At 36.8% G+C, this 21,427-nt stretch overlaps 2 protein-coding genes and 1 long non-coding RNA gene across 3 annotated transcripts; all 3 read right to left on the bottom strand.

The window, feature by feature from the left end:
- Positions 1-96: 96 nt before the first annotated feature.
- On the bottom strand, positions 97-18,899 carry LOC112047601 (uncharacterized). The gene is made up of 14 exons (XM_052882844.1): positions 17,435-18,899; positions 12,352-12,372; positions 11,445-11,454; positions 8,833-9,051; positions 7,622-7,724; positions 6,818-6,922; positions 6,013-6,077; positions 4,431-4,545; positions 4,197-4,345; positions 3,071-3,221; positions 2,525-2,692; positions 1,667-1,821; positions 850-1,000; positions 97-286 (listed from the first exon to the last, which is right to left on the bottom strand). Exons 1-14 carry the CDS (start codon positions 18,621-18,623, stop codon positions 263-265), a joined length of 2,625 nt encoding a protein of 874 aa, XP_052738804.1. The 5' UTR covers positions 18,624-18,899; the 3' UTR covers positions 97-262.
- Positions 4,800-6,771, bottom strand: LOC128198338 (uncharacterized). The gene is made up of 3 exons (XR_008251069.1): positions 6,183-6,771; positions 5,613-5,685; positions 4,800-5,068 (listed from the first exon to the last, which is right to left on the bottom strand). It is a non-coding gene; the product is annotated as an uncharacterized LOC128198338 (long non-coding RNA).
- Positions 18,900-19,008: 109 nt separating the features above from the next.
- LOC112047602 (glucose-1-phosphatase-like) lies at positions 19,009-21,070 on the bottom strand. Its single transcript, XM_024084753.2, has one exon. The coding sequence runs from the start codon at positions 20,827-20,829 to the stop codon at positions 19,642-19,644; it is 1,188 nt and encodes a 395-aa protein (XP_023940521.1). The 5' UTR covers positions 20,830-21,070; the 3' UTR covers positions 19,009-19,641.
- Positions 21,071-21,427: the final 357 nt, after the last annotated feature.

The raw sequence follows: 21,427 nt of genomic DNA on the forward strand, positions 1-21,427 counted from the left end.
TTGGCCCAGCCGGGGATCGAACCCAGGACCTCCACCTTGTTAATCCATCGCGCATACCACTGCGCCACAGAGGCCGTCATCTTCGTGTACTTTTGTATTGAGAGTGGTATTAATTTTCTTACTAAGTTCCCCACAAACAGCGTCGACCATAAATGATTTTCCATTTCTTGCCGGCCCCAGCAGCATCACGGCCTTGTTACGAGAGGCAGTGGGTTCGATGCCGGACCCAAACACGCACGAGAGTAGCAAACGACGTCTAACATCACCGTATCCTGGAGGGGGGAATCTACAAGCAAATTTTATATTAGACAACTACCCACCCCAAAGGTTAGAGGGAAGATAATTAAAGAACTAAGTAAGTAAGAAAAAAGAAAGATTACAAAAATTACTTCGCATCGGGGTCTCTTATGTTATAATCGTAAGCCACGTAGTTCAAATCTCCGTAAATATCCTTTATTTTGGAGGTGGGCTTAGAAATTATTTTTAAGTCGAACACAACCTGCAAAATTAGACCCACTATTAATGATACTATTTGCCGTAAGGCTAACTCTATCAATTGACGGACTAAGGCACTGATGGTAAACAATAAGTTTTTTTTTCGTGTTGAGTAAGTGCCGATGGCTCCATGTGGGACCACTACAGCGTCCTTTGGGCGAGCCCAAAAGTATGATGAGACCCGAAGGCTGAAATAAAGATAGAGGATGGAACGACTCTCTAAGGGCGTCTCCTATGAGACTCGGACCTGGGCTTAGAGGGCCATTCGGGAGGGGGTAACCGTGACCTGAGTGAATCAGTTCGGACGCCCCCAAGATCGTTAGTTAGAAAACCCACGTCACAATCAATATATACCTGTAAATTCCGTAATATTTTGTCATTAATGTCAAAAGGAACTGGAATCGGCTCTTCTTTCGGTTTTTTCCTTGGCTTCAATTTCGGATACTTCTTACCAATGTCCTGGTACATTTTTTGATGCATTTTTATCAGCAGTTTTAAATCCAACCTGATGATAGAAAAGAGCCCTTCAAATTGGGTTGTAGAACTGACTTTCAATGATTGTCAACGCAAATACATACGAGTAAATCATATAAGTTATATGTTATAGTACTATGGGTACGTTAAACGTCTTGTATCAGTGTGTTCTACCCTCGGATAGCATGATAAATCATGTTCTAAAGTGTTGGGATGCCACGAAGCTAAAAGTATAAATACTGGGGACATCATCATTATCATCATTATCTGCCGATGGACGTCCACTGCTGGACATAGGCCTCTTGCATGGACTTCCAAAAACAACGGTCTCGATGCCCCAGCATCCGACGGCTACTTTGAAACCCGCTTAATGTCGTCAGTCCACCAACCGACCGAAGGGGGTCGACCAACACTGCGCTCTCCGGTGTGGGTCGCCATTCCAGCACCTTGGGACCCCAACTTCCATCGGCTCTTCAAACCATGTGGCCTTCCCATTGCCACTTCAGCTTCGCGACTCGCTGAGCTATGTCAGTGACTTTGGTTCGTCTGCGGATCTCCTCATGATTGATGACTGGGGAGATGATTTCTCATAATAATATTTTTCAGCTTTGCCTACTAAGGTCTGTTATTTATAGGCTGGTAGGTTTTAAATTTTGGACATATTCCCTGACAAAGTTAGCCCGAAGAAAACCTTTACCTCATAAGTTCATCCACATATTTCCTGCACTCCATATGAAGTTGGTTCATCAGATCCTCAGTTAGTATAGCCTGCATGTATCCATACACAACACTTGGGTATTCTTCTGGAAAACTATCATAGATAGACCAAGCTGCTCGGTAGTTTTTCAGAGCCTATAGAAGGTTGGTTGATTAATAAGATGTGTTTGCCATCTATTTGACAACTTAACTTGCCCTAAATAAGCACTGTGTCTTTGTTGTTCTTTTAGACGACTGTTGCAAATATTTGACTCACACAAGCCAAATAATTTACTGACTTATGTATGATGGTGTCTGTTTAGCGTAGGACCTGCGTAAGACCTGCAGTTTCAGGGTAAAGCCTGAGAGTTTTGGCTTAATGCCTGGGATTTTCAGCGTAATGTGTAGGAGATTCAGCGTATGCTAAAGAGTTCTAACGTAAAGCCTGAGAGTTTCAGAGTAATACCTGAGAGTTTCAGTTTAATACCTGAGAGTTTCAGCGTAATATTTTGGACTTTAAGGCTATGCCTGACAATTTTAGCGTAACGCTTTGCAGTTATAGCGTATGACCTTTATGTTTTAGCATAGATGATGCCTGCGAGTTTTAACGTAATGTCTGGGAGGTTGTAAATGGTAATCTCTATATCTACTGAGCTGATTATAAAATTCTTTCAAAAATATAAAGCCGACTTACTTGTGAGTGTCTTATACTATATTTTATTCCCGTATTCCTACGGAAACGGGAACTACGCAGGTGAAACGTTACGGTGCTAAAGAGCGGCAAAATTTTGTTTTCCAAAAACCCTGCAGGAACCATGGACTTTTCCTAACTTCGTTTTAAATTAGTTTATACAAGTACCTCAACAATACTTCCTGTGTGCATGGACTGTTTGGGCTCATGGCCCGGGTCAGCAAGAGGGTTGCAACGCATCTTGAACAACAGTTCTGCTTCTTTCAACCTCTGCTCTTTCGCTAGTTCCTCTCTCATTTCAGCGTCCAGCTTTGCTTGCTTCTGTTCCTGTATTAACTGGAATTCGCTTTCTATTATTAATTGAATCAGTTATCTATACTACTATCATCTAGTGGATGACTTTGTTGGTTTATTTATTTCCACGCATCAATCTTTTAATCTATGGAAGTACTAAACATATTGTAAAAATTGTGTGTACTTTTAATGGGAGGGCGCTAAGTGGTAGTGAAACTTTGGATTTTTTGAAACTGCGATTTATTTACTCCTAGCACTCATACAACCTTCATATCTCGATTTTTTTCTAAAATGTTCCTTCGCCCCGTTACAATGAAAGAGAGCACGATTTATTCGATTCCGCCGCTACTGGTCGACATCAGGTCTTTCTTATTCTCTTCACGAGATATGTCTTTCTCATTTCTTTCGACAAGTTCTTACCATTTCTTTAGTCTTGCCCTTCATTTTAATTGCCAATTTCTCGTCTTCTTCTATCTGCTCTTCTATATAGGGGTAGTCCTCTCGAATGACCATAACAGTACCACCTTCAGCTTCATACGGATACCCAGGGAAGAACCCATAACCCTCATACCTAAAATTAAATAAATTTTATCTATATCTGCTGTACTAAGAATATAAATATCTAAATGTAATAGGCAGTCTTCCAAAGAGTGTGGATCAAGTCTACAATATGGGTATCAAACAAAGAATTTATTAATAAGAATGTCGATACTAAAATTAAAATACGGAACTTGATTGTTTGTTTGTTTATTTGCAATAGGGTCTGAAACTGGACCGTTACAATTATTATCTCTGATAGGGTATATTTTTTTTCATTTCTCATACTCGGAAAGTAGTGTTGTTTTGATCTGAGTATTGGGTGGAAAATGCTGCTTCCCTACACAGGGAGGGAATAACTCATACAAATTACTTCTCACCTAAGGGCCGGAATGAACTTTAAAAATAGAACTGCTGTCATTAGCTGTAAAGAGTTTTATGTTTTTTTTTAATTTGTCTGCAACTAAATTCGGGGGCTGGCAAAGATCGTTAACCATACAGCCTGTTCAGACGTCAATGAAGTTTTAGAGAAAAAATTTTATGTAAAAAGTAAAGTAATTATAAAAAAAATGCTACGGCCATGTGAGTTTCTAAACAGCCAGTGTAATGAATTCTATAACATTAGTGGTTCTTCGAGTAGGATGTAACAAGATTTTTACGTAAGTCAGTCGTACTCCTTAGAGAGCGCCGCCTAGCGGGGAGTAGTCACAATGTCGGTAAAGCAGTCCTTCAATTTGACGACTGCTTTACCGACGTTCCAAGAGCGGGCCAAATAAATAGACAATAATTATAATTTCCTCATAATCGAAATGAAATTTCCTCATATTCGAAATGAAAAGTAGAGTGTTTAACACGGGTTAAAGAATCAATTCCTACTCGGACTATAGCCGCCCTCGCTACGCTCGTGCGTCTATATACCTCGGGAGTTGATTCTTTCCACCCTCGGTTAACAATCTACTATTCCCGTATTACCGCGTGGCGTCTGCTAGTTTAATCTATATTAACTTACCATTCCCGGAACCACTGCCATATGTGTTCTGTTATATCTTCAATTTGATTGTCCTTCTTAAATACGATCAGTCTAGTCTTTTCCCTCTCCATCTCTTCTGCATATTTTTCTTGTAAATCTTTTCTAATTCTACTTGTTCTTTCGTATATCTGAAATATTTTTATGATGAGCCTTGACCGCCGTTTGGCGCAGTGGTTAGTAGTGTGGGTTCAATTCCTACACCGTTGGACTAACCTTATTATTTTCTTCTTCTAAGTCAAGTCTTTTTTGGAATGGATCTGGCGCGATTCCCAATATCACGTCCCTTCTGTGGTTGAGGACTGCTTCTCTTTTTGTTCTCATATACCTTCTGTAATGTATGTATTTAATCTACAGGGTCACTGGAAACGTATAGCGATAACTTTCAGGCGTGATAGTAGGAATCACTAGCTATCAATTTGCATTGGGTTATATAGGGCAAAAATGAGCCAATTCCGAAAAAAAAGACTTCTCTTATTTTTGAGAAATGTTGTTTACTATAATTCAAAGTGGATTATAAAATAAAATATATTTAGTGGTTGTTTTTAATTGGTAACAACCTACTACATAATAATGATACAAAAAGGAATACATTTAAACCGTACCGTTTTTGAATCATCCTTTCAACCCTAAAAGGGATCGCTGTACGTTCCCAGTGACCCTTTACTTTATTACGTTTTGAACCAAGACAATCGTATGCAATTAGATGACTAGAAGATGCACTCTACCTGTAAACTCTCTGAATCAACGCTGCAGCAGATATTCTTAATCTTTTAGGAGCTTCAACTGCTTTCTCCGCAAAATATCGTCTTCTTATATTACATTTGGCTTTGAAATCCTGTATGTAGTATTGTCTGAAGAAAAAAGTCATGTAGTCATCATCATCATCATTAAAAACCCATATTCGGCTCACTGTTGAGTACGATTCTCCTTTCAGACCGATAAGTGGTGAAATAAGAAGATAAGGCTATAGTCCACCACGCTGGCCCAATGCGGATTAGCAGACTTCACACACAGAGAATTATGAAAATTCTAAAAGTCATAATATAGTTAACCTACTTACTTATATAATTTTTTCTCTGATATTGTTGGCATTTCTATGGGTCTCAACAGAGAGGTCCTGGGTTTAATTCCCAACTCGGGTCAATTTAATTCCAGACCATAGACCTTTATACCGGAAATTTCTTCTCCAATTCAGGTTTGTAATGAGACTTTATGGTAAGCAGTGCATTTAAGCCTCTATGAAGTGCCTGCGCAAAGTATACTTTAGTATAGTAATAAATATGTTATAATTTAGATTTAATGTGATATGTGGCATTACTTAAAAATAAAGATCTTTTCTTTCTTCTTTCTAATTCCATTCACGTTTAGTTTACTATCTGTAACAAACTGATTTACCTGTATCGTTCGTGTGTTTGTATGACACGAGCCTGAACGAACTCTTCTGATATGATTGTTGACTCGCTTTTCCCTGTTCAACAAAGTAATTGTTACTTGTTGGTGGTTGTAGGTAGCCAAAAAGAGGGTGTTTTAACTACTCCGTACCGACTCTTAAATCTATGGTTCTGTGACATCGTAGCTTCTATATTAATGGAGCGATTAATTATATAGACGGCCTCTGTGGCGCTGTGGATTTATAAAACGGAGGTCCTGGATTCGATCCCGGCTGGAAAGATTGAGGTTTTCTTAATTGGTCCAGGTCTGCCTGGTAGGCTTCGGCTGAGCTATTTACCACCCGGCAAAGACGAATCGCCAAGCCATTTAGCGTCCCGGTACGATGTCGTGTATAAACTAATACCTGACCTGACGTTTCAAAGATATTGGCGTTTTCGTGTTCAATTTTAAGTTCATGTTACTGAGTGCCTAGTGGGAGTTTTCAATGTTTTCATACTGTAAAAACATTGAAAAACATAGGCACTCACAGTAACTTAAAATAGGTCAATGGAGATAATAAAAGCTAATACGTACCTACTATGACTTTTGGCGCAGATTTCAATTCAAGCTGAGAAAATTCGAAATTGAATCCATCCTGATTTTCATTTTCTGTTTTGTCCTTAAATTATACTGATTTAGTTAGTACAGACATCATTATTTCTAACTATAAAAACCTAGTGATGGATACGTAATCATTCATTATCATCCCATATTCATCTCACTGCTGAGCTCGAGTCTCCTCTCAGAATGAGAGAGGTTAGGCAAAATAGTCCACCACGCTCGCCCAATGCGGATTGGCAAACTCACACGCAGAGAATTAAGAAAATTCTCAGGTATGCAGGTTTTCTCACGATGTTTTTCTTTAACCTTTCAAGACACGTTTTCTTAAAATGTACACAACTGAGAAGTTGGAGGTGCATGCCCCGGATCCAATCAAGACGACATTCATGAACCGTCGGAGAGTGTAACGGAGTTTCGATCATGCCGTGTTGCAAGAATCAGCTCATGACTAAGTGCCCCGTATGGGTTAGAAACTAGTCGGGCATACTCTGACGTTGTATCACGTGAGTTTTTCATAATAAATTAATATGAATAACACTTACGTTGTTTAAATTCTAAAATAGTTTAACCACTCGACCAATGAGGCGTACAATTAATTACGATCATACCAATTCTTGTGCTTTCCGCCTCTCAGTTTCGGCCCACATCGTCTGCAGTAGTTCCTCCATACCTTGAGAACGGCTTTCCAGAGGATAATGGTATGGAACTATGATCTGTAGGTAATGATAGAGATAGTAGAGCATTCCACGTAAGATTCATCTTAATCATCATCATCATCATATCAGCTGATGGACGTTCACTGCAGGACATAAGCCTTTTGTAGGGACTCCAAACATCACGATCCTGAGCCACCTGCATCTAGCGAATACTGCGCTTTCTGGTGTGGAGCCGCCATTCCAGTGACCCCAACCCCAAGTGACCTTGGGACCCCAACGGCCATCGGCTCTTCGGACTATGTTCCCCGCCCAATGCCATTTCAGCTTCGCGACACTTAGATACCTAATGAAAATTATATTTTGTTAAAATATACTAGCAGAAGCCAACGTAATATCCGATTTCGTGGGAATATGGTGGTAAAATATATGTCACTCACATACACATATAACGTGGCTTTCTAGTATTAAAAGAATTTTCAAAATCAGTTCAGTAGATCCAGAGATTATCCTCTACAAATACAAAAATACAAAAAATAAAGAAAAAAGAGAAAATACTGCTTGAAAGCAGGACCTATGGCCAATCAAAGGACTCTAATTATTGACTCTAAGGCTTTGAAGGGACATTATAGACTTTAATACTTTAGAATTGTCGCCCCTTTTCATATGCTGCCCGAGGCAATTACCTCTTTGCCCCCAGAACGCTACGCCATTTGCTAAAAATATACCTGGACTTTGCCTGGACCTAATAATATGCACCTGAATATCATAAGGAGTCTTCTTCAATGACACGAGTGCGTCGTCCACGTAAATGTAGTCGTTTACTAAGATGCCCACTAGTTCTTGACGGAGTTCGTATAGTCTGGAAAATATTTAGATATCTACGAGTACTTAATACAACGACATTTTATTGTACCTACTTGACTTAATAGCATTAAAACCTATCCTATTATTATAACAAAAATGAAGGTTCTTAGTGTTCTTTGAGATTATAAAGCAGTCTAATTGCGAAGTGAAAAAACTCAGTCGGATTTGGACAATCTTTTTATTTTCTTTGGCATAAATAATAATACAATTGGAGGCATATTCTACGAAAACGCATTTGGGATTCTTAGGCGTTTAGGTACATTTATCATATGGCGAGATTGTGAGTGTCAAAGGCAAGCTCGGATTATCGAGTCAGGAGACTCATAGGCGAAAAATCACCCCTTCTGAAAAAACTTCAAAGTCCTAATCATCGTCGAAAGGTTGCTTTTTGAAAGTCTTTTGGTATATTACAGAATATAATACTTCGGAGAGTATGCGCAGGAGCTATTTAATCTCGTACCATTTTACCATCACCATGTTCGAGACCACACCTAATAGATTAAAGGAAGACCTAAGAAAAGATGGCTAGATTGTGTTATAGAAGACTTGCAAAAAATTAAAAAGTTAGCACCTTGGGAAAAAAACGTGAGGAAAAAAAACTAATGGAGAAAAGTGGTAGTGGAGAGTCGAAGGAAGTAAGAAGTACGAGTAAGTAGGTACCATTTTACCATGACACTGCAAGACGCAGGGTAGGTTTCCATCACCATATCATTGCCATCCTAGAACTTGTACGAAGCGTATACGCATAGCAAGGGTATGATACTCTCTCCCGAAATCCTTGTTTCCTAATTCTTACAACATCTTGATGACAAGAGCGAATAGGCCTCAAGCCTACCACCATAAGCGTTTACACTTACCATCAGACTATAACCGTGGCCAAGCAAGAGCCTCCCTAACTCTATATAAAACTAACTTGATTGGTCCAGTAGATTCGGAGAAAATTGTGACAGACGGACATTCGAATGATAGCGAGTGATCTTAGTGCTTCGTTTTTGTACGTTCGGAAGTTCTGAACCCTAAAAAAACTATAGACTTCCACTTGGAAGTGGTATTACGTTAATGTCAACGTTGCGACAACGATGATCGCCAGAACTTGTTATTACCGTTTCCATATAACACTGACGATGTGTAGCATGGCGGGCGCGCGCTGCAGCTGCACGTGGCTCAGGTAGGCGTCGTACATGCGGTTGATGACGTCACAGTACTGCGCGTATATGCGGCCTAGTACCGCGGGCGGCACTTTGCGTTCCTTCAGCCGCAAACCTTTTGCGGCTTTTCTCTGAAAAGTTAGCATTCGTATAGAGCCCGGCGAGTACGTTAAGCTGCGCATTACAAGACATTAGGTATCACCGGTAAGAAAGAGGCGCGGCAGGCCTCACCACACGTGCGACTGGTGCCGCAGCTGATTTCAGAGACGTTATAAAGATTGCAGTTGACTTACACTTACAGATGTGAAATAATTGAAAATTTCGTACGCGATTGTAATGGCGTCAACGTATCGCTATGGTTACTCGTGACATCTCTTACCGCACTTCGCTAACACCCCGAAAATGTGAAAATGCAAATACTTCAACTTACAGGCCTTCATCATTATCAACCCATATTCGTTAGGCCAATGGTCCACCACGCTGGCCCAATGCGGATTGGTAGAGAACACACACGCAGAGAATTAAGAAAATCTGTTATGCAGGTTTCCTCACGATGTTTTTCCTTCACCATTTGAGACACGTGATATTGAATTTCTTAAAATGCACACAGCTGAAACTCATTTGTACCTAATGACCAAGACCAATAGCATAACACGCCGATGAAGAAACGTTATGTTATACATTTCACAATGAAAGACAAGTAAAAGACAGGTAGAAGTAGTCCGAAGAATCGATGGTGGAGTTCCAGGGTGTTGGAATGGCGAACACTCACCAGAACAGCAGTGTTGGTCTATCTCCTACCAGGTGGACTGACGACATCAAGCGAGTCGCTGGATACAGGCGTCTCAGGACCGTGATGTCTTTATGTCCCTAGCAAAACGCCTGTAGTGGACGTCCATCGACGGTTAAGATGATGATGACAGTGGCGTAGCATGCCCTGTATCAAAATTAGTTGAGGGGCCCAATAGAATCAAATCTGTAGTTTTTGATTTACCCCTAATTGTAAAAGTTCGAGAGGAAAGATTGGAATAAACTAAGAAAATGCCTTAACTTCTAATTTTCAAATTTAATAAAATTTTCAAGTAGGTAGGCAGTTTTTTAAGTTTATTTTTCGGAGATTGTAGATAACATTAATTTACTAATCTTTGCTTTCACACGTAAGGGGCCCCTCTAGTCCGGGAGCCCCGTATCATTGATAAGGCGGTAGCTACGCCCCTGGATGAAGTAGGTAAGTATTTCTTTGATAACCACCTGTAGTTCTGCATCTTCGGTTACTAGAATTTCTGCTTCACCTAACAACTTCATCCAATTTTTGTGAGCGTTCAGCGAATTATGGATAACTGTAGGGATTTTGAGAAACGGCATAATTTAATTGTAACAAGAACTTTTAAATTCTACTTAAATTGAAACCAATTAATTGTTTATGTATTAGGTATTACTGACAATTTTGATTACAAAAGATTTAAGCTACTTAATTTACTTTAAACCAGAATTTTGGCGCTAGACACCAGAATTTTGACATATTAATTTACTCTTCGATTTTTACTGACATTCTGTTTTAAACAAATGTAATCAGTATATCATGGTAAGTATATTATTCTGTGGTTATTAGTCTAAACTACCTTACTGCTAAGTTTCAAGTTTGTAGCATGAAAGGTGAAGGGCTTGCTTTCAAACTTGCTAGTGCCTTTGACCACCTTAATCCCTTTAAAGAAGATTATTTAGCATGAACACTTATTACATTCTCTGTCTACGAAAAACATAGAATTATACCGAATCGTAAATCTATGACGAAAAAGCACTATCTATGCCACAAACTCTATAGGTATAGGTACCTTAAGGTATACGCGGTATAGGGTGATTGTGGGAACAGTGGGTCACCCTTTTTTCCGAGTTATATATCTCAAAAACCATAAAAGCTATCGATGTCAAACTTTAGTGGAAGAAAGGTAGACTAATTGGCTGCGTTTCGGTATACAAATATATGTATTATACTTAATAGTTTTTGAAAAATATATATTTTTTTAAAAAATGGTTTTTGATCCACTGTGTCCTATATAGTGTATACAGTGAGTCAGTTTTCAGGTCACAGTGGGTCAGTTGGGTGTTTAACCTAAAATAAAAGGTAATATTTTTTATCTATGTATAAAAACTGTATTTAGACTTTGTTTAACATATTATTAATCCTTTAATATTATGAAATACAGATTTTTTTAAATGTAGTATTCTTAACTAGTCAACCAAAAGTCTTCATATGTAAAATGTCAAAGTAAATGAAGTTATTCTTCTTTATAAACAAATATAGTAATAATATTCATCCATTCAAATATAACCAACATATATATTATAAATTTTAAACAAAACAAATGATTCTTAGCTTCTAGACTTTTTACTTTAGCCACTTAACAATTTAAAAGCACTTTCGTTTTTTACCTAACCTATAAAACACAATTGAGATTTTTGTAATAACATTATTATCAGCAAAACATAAAATTAAATAAAAACCTTTCCAAATACCAACTAACGGATATCGATTTGAGAACATAAGAGCGCAATTTTGATAATACTCCTTTAATGCTTGTTCTTGCTCATCCGTGAAAACTCTGTTAACTCTGGTACAAGTCTCACATTTTCAGGACTTGTGGTTGTAGACTTGTGATGCTTTAACTTTGGCTGCATAATGTTGTAACGTCGAAAATGGAATTTTCTGTTCTCTGGCAACAGCAAGTATTTTTTCCCTGATTTGACATCTTGAAGAGCTTTTTTCATATCTTCTTCGGTATGATTACCTATTTTCCTACATAACGGGCGTTTCTTTGGCATTCTGTAAAATAAACTTACAATATGTAGATGTTAAGTTGGTGGTGTTACGTCCTTTGCCCTGGAGAGCACGTTAAGCCATCGATCCCAATATTATACAGGGTGATTCGGACTTTAGTGCGGACATTTTTTTTCGTGGTTCTGTATCATTAATAGAACATAAATCTACAAACAGTTCGATACATTTTATGTAATTTTTTTTTTCAATTTATGTCTCAGAAATAACAAAATAATGGACACATTCCCAAACAAACTGCGCAACTGCTGGCGGCACTTTGTAAGACGCCGACAAAGAAATACCGGCAGTAGTCATATCGCTTCGGCTTCGGCTGACGGGGGTGGCAGGGGTGAGGGGATCGAAAAATCCCTGAGGACGCCTGCCGAATTGCCGATGGGCGACCAGTGACAGACAATCTGCCGTCGCTTGCGCATTTAAGTCGAATCATCCTTTAATGCAAAAGTTTGCGTAATAATAATCATCATTTGTATTTCATTATTCCAATCGAAAGTTTATAATTTTTATTATTACTACGCATTATTGATGGTCCTAAGCCCAATAAAGTATGAAGGGAAAATCGATACTCAACTCAAAAGTGACGACCTTTAATTATTATAAAAAATAATAGGTACAAAAATAAACGTAGAAAGGTCAACGGCCCTCGGCGCGGGCGCTCGCTAACCTAGTACCTACCAGCTGATTTTGTAGTTGCCTATTACTGTGCTATTACTTAGTACAGCGATAGGGTGACCCTCAAATTCTGTTTAAATGTTTAAACTTTAGCTAACGATAACTTTGTTATTGTTGAGTTAAAAAAAAAAAGAAAAAATACGTGTTCATTAAATTTTGTTTATGTACAAAATATAAAAATATCCGTACTTGAAAAAATTTCTTCCTGTATAGAAATAGAAGAACCTCGCAGTTCTAATTCCCATAGGAAAAAGGTGATAATATAAAGCCTATTTTACTCCCTGATAATGTAGCTTTCTATTGAAAGAATTTTTCAAATCGGTCTAGTAGTTTGTGAGTTTATTTGTTACCTACGAAAATACAAATCTTTCCACTTTAAAATATTAGTATAGAATATAGATTATTTCAATAGGTCCACAGTGGGTCGACTCACTGTGCCCACTTTGGAAACGACTCACTGTGTACCACCCACGCCATTTTAATTTAACGACGCAATAACAGAATACTTCACTGAGAAAGCTAGCTCAATTTACTATCAAATGAGACCTTAATAAGTACTTAAAACATAAAAACTTTAACTAACTTCTAACATTTATAACTATGGAAGAAATAAAAATTAAAACTTACGTATTTTTTCTACTTTTGCAGTCACAAAACACAAACTAATTCCTGTACCGTTTAAAACGCTTCCTAGCGATCCACTGGCAAGCTTGGCGTGAGTCATGTTGGAGCGCGAATATAATGTGAAAGAGGCGCAACTATAGACCGTCTCTTTTTCACCAATATATTGCCGACCAAGTGTTCCCACATGACCCACTGTAGCCACAATGACCCTACGTATAGAGCAGTCTATAGCGTGAAGGGCAGTGGAGGGATTATGTATAGAGCCTGGTGGTCAGACCCTCCTCAGTGTATAAAAATCACAGTATAAAACTGAAAGATTGTTAGCTTAAGCTGTAGGTATAAATAGATAAGACGGTAAGCAGTAGTAGATAGGACCTACTACTCTTCAACTATAGAGTTAAGACCATAGATAATAATTCTATGGTTTATACTTAGACCATCGTTCAGATCATGCTAGCTTTGTGGAGGAAGGAGATAACAGGTTTCAAAGATCCAGTCTCCTCACTTTCAGACCCTCAATCGTAAAGGCGTATTTTTATATTTTCTTCAGCATATTCTGAGTAATCATATCGTCAGTCGTCGAACGGTTACTGCAAAGCGTCTGGCAACTTGAATTCCCGTAGATAGGTACCTAGGTAAGCTAATACGAAGGTTCTGACCGGACAAAACTTTCAGCTATTCTAAGTTGATAAAAGTATCGTTATGAAAGACTTAATTCCAGGATTTCATGTCACAGGTTGTGATGTGTCACAAAAATGTGTTGAAGCGCCTGTGATGTTTTTAATCGCAATGTTTAATAAGTAAACATTTCCAAGTACCTATAGCAACTTCGTTCGTAATAATCCCGATTCGGGATGCATTATAGATATACCTACATTGATTAAATTTTTATTTATATAACAGCATTTTGTGAGTTTTGCGCAGCTGCGCAGTGGCGCAGATAACTAGATAGCTTGAGTTTCTCGTGAAGAAGGCCAAAATTTTCATTTAAAATAATTATTATTCAACGGACCTAGTTTATGTCGTTTAACCAACTGAAAATCCAGATAAATTACCTACCACTGGTTACGAAAGGAGCACACATCTAAGAGAATAAAACAATGCCCTGCTCGATCATCGATTCACAACTTGCGATAATAAGAATTTGAATTTGAAATTCATATCATCAATTTGACAAGGTTTCATACAACCTAGTAGAATACAAGTAGATAAGTGCTTATGGTTAAACGACTTAGGGCCTTATGATACTAGCGGTTTGCAAGCGACTGCGAAGCGGAGCGGGTGCACAGCGAATGCGTCGCGAACAGGTCGCGACTGTCCAACAAAGACGTCGCGGAGGCGTGGCAGATTCGCGAAGTTTCCGTCGCGATTTTGTAGCGAATCAACGACGTACAGTACATTCTTAATTAAAATGATTCTGACGAGGAAACACTACTGTTATAGTTTTGTTACTCCGAAGACGCCGGAGACTAAAACGCAAGAATCGATGAATTTGGGAATCCCAACCCACAATTAATCGAATGTAAGAGAGTTTGCAAACGAATAAAAAAAAATTCAAAACAATTTCGTTCCTACCTGCGAATGTCAAGACCTATATACATTTTATCGTACGTAGTACAAGGGCCAAAAAAGTCGTACAAATATGATTTAAATCGTACGGTTGGCCAAACTGGGATGGGCTGGCGTTTGACAGTACAAAATTGAGCGTTCGCAACGAATTCGCTGCGCATGCGCGGCGTGTTCGTTGCGCGCCCGTAACGTATACGTTGCGAGCCTGCTCCCAGTGTTACCAACTCTCCAAAATATTTATCCCTAAAGTTTGTGTCAAAAACCCCTAAAATCGCCTTAATTATTAAGTTGTCCCCCTAAAAAACATAAATTCATAATAATTTAGAAATAATATGCTGTAATATGTTTCAAAAGTCTATATTTAAAGCATACAAAATATTACGACTTTATCTGAAGATTCAGATTTTTTGAAATCATACATGTTGACAATGAGTAAACTTAACATTTTTTTTTATTCGATGAAAATTGCCGCCAGATGCCTTTAGAGTGGTTGTAGAATAACGTATTATATGTCGTTATAAGTCGCTAAGTCAAGAAAGTAATATTAAAATTATCATCAATTTAAAAATATTAAAGAGTCAAAAAATCCCTGAAAATACCTCCCATTTCACTTATTTGTCCCCTAAATCTGGGGGGGAAACCCCTAAGTTGGGAACCCTGCCCGCTCCGCTTTGAGAACGCTCGCAAACCGCTAGTATAATAGATTTTTCTCTGTTAAGAACAAACACCACCTAAGGTCGAAATCCGAAAGAAAAATACCATCTGTTATTTAATTTGGGATAAGAAATAACTGATAGAAACTATTCATATTGAATATTGGATAGAAGCAGGCGTTACTTTGCGGAAGTTCATCATGATTATATAATGATTTATTTATTTTGCTATCATCCGTTTGCAATTGAAACGTACCTACGTAGAGAGTATTTTATCGGACCTGGGTGACGTTGTCGCATGGGTTCGCCGAATTTTCGCGGATGATAGCAAAATAAATAAATCATTATATATTCATATTGACACTTTACACAATGCACATAGGTTGCCGGCCGAACATAATTAAAATTATTATCTTTCCTTTGTTGGATAATTTAAAAAATCATACATTAGTTCAATCAAAAATAATTGAAGAAAAATTAAAGGTTGCCTGCTTTACACTGCGGGGTTGCTAAATATAAACAGTTAAGTAATGTTATTTATATATACCTACCCTCATCAGTTATTTATTCGTCTAATATGTCAAACGATAACTTATTTTATGCTTAATTTAACTGTATTAGGTTGCCTTCGATCTTAGTTCATGGTTCCCAGATTTTGTACGAAAAATGCTTGGCCGCAATTTCACTAGACAACCTATTTGCAATGTGTCACTGTGAACTTTATCATCTATTATTTATTTCTACCACTAAGGAATAACAGATGAGGGTATATATTACTTATGCCGGATTTTAGACCAGTCCTATCTGAACAGGTGACAACAGGTCATAGTATAGAGATGTATAACGCTAAAGAATAAGTAAGAAGCATCTTTAAATAATTTGTTATCGCTTAAAGTTCAAGGCTTTGGGCCATTAATGTGCAATTAAATATGATTTTGGTAGTTATCTATCTTTTTGTTAATGTTAATAAGATAATGAAATTGGTACCAATGTGAAGAAGGTATGAATAAAACTGAATGTTATTTGTACTTATTGTTACCACTGGCACACATAGACACAAAACCCACTAGACAAAAATAAAATAAAACATTTATAAACAAAATAAAAATATATTTTATTAAAAAACGATAATTGTAAGTTTCACATTTTTGACTAGCACTTAAGTATAAAAGAGTTGGCACAAATACCTATTGTGAAGAAATAAAGGTGAGAATTTAATTAAAAAAAACTAAAACTAGTACTATTTAACTAACTAAAAGGAAAATTACAAATAGGGTAATATGTTTTATAGATTAGGTGGCATGTGTTATGTTACTTAAAAACGTTCTAGCACATCAAATATAGTAAAATGGTTGTATTTTTTTTTTTATTCTTTACAAGTTAGCCCTTGACTACAATCTCACCTGATGGTAAGTGATGATGCAGTCTAAGATGGAAGCGGGCTAACTTGGTAGGAGGAGGATGAAAATCCACACCCCTTTCGGTTTCTACACGACATCGTACCGGAACGCTATATCGCTTGGCGGTACGTTTTTGTCGGTAGGGTGGTAACTAGCCACGGCCGAAGCCTCCCACCAGCCAGACCTGGACCAATTAAGAAAACCTCAATCGGCCCAGCCGGGGATCGAACCCAGGACCTCCGTTTTGTAAATCCACCGCGCATACCACTGCACCATGGAGGCCGTCAAAAAAAAGGTTGTATTGTACTATTTCACAAACATTGTATTAGCCAATTTCGTCAAAATTGGATGATTGTTTTAGAAACTCCAAAAAGATAAACATACCATATCCAGTGTAAGTAGTAATTATTCAAAAAAGATAAAAAAATTAAAAACTAGATGAAGTATACAAAGTAATGTTAGCATTTTAGAAAAAATAAGAGCAAATATTCCCGTTAAGTATATAAAAAAAATATCAGAAAAAAGTAGAGAGAGACTGACAATTTTAATAAGTACCTATACAGAAAATTTACAGATTTAAAGATACTGTAATGATATTTTAATAGAATATTAATGTTTACTACAACTATAACGAAAACAATAGTTATTAATATATTTTATCAACATGACTGAAGTTATATTATGACTACTAGAAATTATTTAATTTATAATAATGAAAATATATTAATTTTTCTCATTTAACATGACTGTATATTGCTGAGATCATAAATGGTATAAGAAATCAATAAATTCATTCCAGCGACAAAACCCTCTATAGTCTGTTCTACAATGTTGGAGTTCCAATATTTTAAACTGTGGAGGGCAGTCTATAGATAGTGTTGTGCCATCCCTCAATTGATCATTACTTTGATAGACATATTCAATTTTCAACACATATTCATTAAGTTTTTCATCCAACCATTTCTGAAAAACAATCTTACCACCCACTGGTGTGGAAATAAAGTTATAGTCCAAAACATATGGTTTGAATAACATTTCAGTTAATAAAACATTAATATTAGCATCATGTCCCATTAATAATGTAACTTTAGTATTTTTGTTTAAAAATATATTAGTTAAATACTTTATCAAAGGCTGTGCTATGTCTCTAGCAATGTGTTTAGCGCAAAAAGTTAAATTATGATAACCAGCAGTGATTTCTAAAATGGTGCTCCATTTTTTATCATTCAATTTACCCCACGCTACCTCATTTAATGGGAACCCATTATAATATGCCATCAAAAATGCATCAATAGCTTCGTTGCATATTTTCATTGGACCTGTTACTTTGGGTTTCATACCAACAACTAAATCAATATTCATTTTATCAGCTTCTAAATAACAATCATTGTCTATTAGACAACAATCAGATTCATTATAATTTAGTATATCTTCCATTGCCCTGTAAGATTTATTAAAATTTTGATCGTTTAAAATGTTCTCCATTTCTTTTAATGCTATTTTTTTGAACACTTCTGTTGAGTTATGAATCATAGGAGTGAATATAGGATCAGGTTTGTTAATATCAGCATGATGTACTGTTATATTACAATTCGGGAAACTTCCCTTCAGAAAAGCGTGAGTTGATTGTAATGTTCTTTCCATTCCATTGGAATAGACATAGAAATCTTCTTCACTAGGACATTGTTTAGGCAATAATCCTTCTTCCTTCAGCCAAGCAGCAAAAAATTTACCCATGTAACTTTCTAGAAGAAAACCTTTTTCGGTCAAGAAACCTGGCTTTTCATTCCAGTGTGGCCAACGCTGTTGAGTCATTCTGGCAAGATTTTTAGACAAAGGAGTTCTCACATTGTGCCTGCTAAGAATAACCACTTGTTCTAACTTTAGTGATGGTTTTGCACTAGTATACACTATAAAAGAAAAAACTATCACTTGCAATATTACACAAATTAATATAAAAAGTATTGTATTCAACAAAGGTCTGTTATACATTTTGGCTGTTCGTACACAAAGTAATGTCCACGATATCTATTTACTAATTAAAGTGTTGAGTAAACACTCGTTGAGCAAGATATGAGGAAACGAAGTATTCGGAGGTCATTTGCAATATAGAATTGTAACCTAAAACGTTTATAATTACTGTTACTAACATCTGATATTTTGCATTTAACAAAATTCGCACAAAGATAATGTAATCTACACTTTATAAACATCGAAACCGTAAAGAAAAGATAAATATATTTTAAACAAAACAAACCTTTTCAGCATACATACCTAAATCTTTCAAAACTTACTAAACTAAATGTCAAGTCAAATCAAATGTCACACATTTTAATTTTATTGATACTGTTAATGTCAATGTCAAAAAAAACAATTGGCATTGCCATTTGTTAAAATAAATTTTCCCTAACGTAACGAGCTTTTCTTTCTTTTAACATTTTTTGGAATTTACTCCATAAGAATCGATTTTTCATATATAGCCCCCGGTATGGAAAAAAAATGGGCACTAAAATTCGATGAACGAATGACAGCGTTTTTGCGCACCTTTCACCGTGCCCTGCTTCCGCCAACAGCGTGAATAGCACAGTAGAATTGAAAAGTCGGTGCTGTTAGTTTAACACCTTCGTATCTCGGAGAGCAAGTTAAGCCAGCCCCAGTCAATAACATTAACGTCTAAGTGATCATTACTTGGCACGATAGTATCAAGCCCAATGCTTAATACTATCGTGCCTATCAATCGATGCTTCTAATCCTTTTTCTATAAGAAGGGGGGGATGCCTGTAGTTTGTCATTTAAATTGGTATGACAATGATAGTAACATTTTTATTGTAGGTAAAGAAACGGCGACCTAATTATAAAATAGTACAACTTTTATTCAAATGCAAATTTAATAAACAACGTTTCACGTAATCGTAATATTACATAATAAGTACTTGTTTTAATTTTAATATTAATATATTATTTGATGTTGCGAAATTTAAGAGCTTCATACATTAATTTTTTGTTGTTATTATATAAGATTCAAATAGTTTATAAAGTTTCCCCAATCACAATAACCATCTTCATCAACGGGGCATGTTCTAATTTCCAATTGTACCCATTGGGGATGATTTTCTTCAGTCAATTTAATGCCATCCCTAAGCTGTTCAGTGGTTTGGTAAACGTAATGAACTTTTAACAAATCTTTGTTATCATCGTCATCGTGCCATTTCTGGAAGACTACCTTGCCCCCCAATGGTGTAGTTTCATATTGATCTGGCAGCACAAAACCTTTGAATCCGATTGCCGCCAAAACCGAATTCACATTCGAGTCATGGCCGTGTAGCAAAGTAAATTTTGGCGGTTTTTCTTTTAGCAGTATATTTTTTATGTAATCAATCAATGGTTTTGCTACATCTTTAGCTAGTATCGTACTATTAAACCGTACATTTTGATTTTCCTTTGTAATTTTTGCAAGGGATTTCCACTGTTCAGGAGTTTTGATCTTACCCCAAGCGACTTGATCTGAAGGCATTCCTTCATAGTAGCTCATTAAAAACGAGTCTACGATACTGTTGCCTTGCGCCAAAGGACCTTTTATATTCGGTTCTTCACCAACTTCGTAAAAAATGTCATCCTTAACATTCGCAAAATTGCATATATTTTCGTAAGTGCAAGATTCGGCTGTTTTTAATTCCACTATGTTTTCCAATTCCAAATAAGGATCTTGCAATTGAAGCGCATCTAATTTTAGCTGCATTTCTCCAATTATTGCTGTTTTTTGTGCATCAGATGCATTATGGATAACAGGGTTGAATATTGGGTCCATATCTTCGGAATCGATTACGTGCACTTTGACATCGCAATTCCTAAACGCACCTCTAGCGAATGCTTTCGCCGATTCTCGCGTTCTGTGCTTAGTATTTGCGTAAATGTGTATTTCGCTCTCATTTGGACAACTTTCACTTAACAAATTCTCTTCCTCAAGCCAATGTTTCAAATATTCACCCATATATTCTTCAAGCATTGCACCTTTTGCTGTCAAATGAGCAGGCCTGTAACTCCACACAGGCCAAGCGTTTGGAGAAAAATGTTCCAAATTATCTATTAACGGTGCTCGAATATTATGCCTACTTAACATCACCACTTGTGTTAATTTTTTTCCGTATACGAGAACAAATACGTTCACCATAAACACAATCACAAATTTTCCCGCCATAGCTATTTGAATTTACAAAGCTTTAGTTTATTTTGTCCCCATTCACTTTTGCTCAATATTGTGTACCTAGATTTCCGAACGAATTCAAATGTTTTACTGAATTAAGTAAGAACGATACCGATAAGATTTTACAAGTTATTAATCGTATTTCATCATCACGCTATGATAATAATAAATTACCGGGGTTAGGTGTTATGTCACACCAAACCTCGAACCGTTATGATAATAAGGTTCCGCGTATATAATCATTAAAATAGGTATAGTGTTCGTTCCAACTGAACGATGTTGTTTCCAACTGGTTTCAGAATGAAGGCCGTCTCATTGTTAAGATTATAATCATTGTTTTGACTATTTCTTTGTATTAGAAGTCATTCATATTTTTTCGTCTGTCGGAAGTTGGTTTTTATCGATTTCTGTCTGCTATTATTTAGAGTAGGTACCTATTTTAACTATTCATAATTTGTAACACGAACTAAATGCCTTTATGCATTGCAATGCACTCTAACGCCCTTAGAAAATCATTCCGCCCATATTTTCTGCTTCTATATTAAAACCGAAGATAGAAACCTGCACCTATAAAATATTATAGTCAGTATTC

Source organism: Bicyclus anynana, chromosome 8 (genome assembly GCF_947172395.1).
Source record: "Bicyclus anynana chromosome 8, ilBicAnyn1.1, whole genome shotgun sequence".
Lineage (NCBI taxonomy): Eukaryota > Metazoa > Arthropoda > Insecta > Lepidoptera > Nymphalidae > Bicyclus > Bicyclus anynana.

Bases quoted from the DNA above. Each gene is read 5' to 3' on its own strand.
- LOC112047601 (XM_052882844.1), bottom strand. From the start codon at position 18,623: ATGTATAACAGACCTTTGTTGAATACAATACTTTTTATATTAATTTGT. The intron at 6,923-7,621 runs GTGCATATTATT...CATTACCTACAG, and splicing joins AGACTCCTTATGATATTCAG to ATCATAGTTCCATACCATTA. The intron at 2,693-3,070 runs GTAAGAACTTGT...AGCGAATTCCAG, and splicing joins AGGGCAAGACTAAAGAAATG to TTAATACAGGAACAGAAGCA.
- LOC112047602 (XM_024084753.2), bottom strand. From the start codon at position 20,829: ATGGCGGGAAAATTTGTGATTGTGTTTATGGTGAACGTATTTGTTCTC.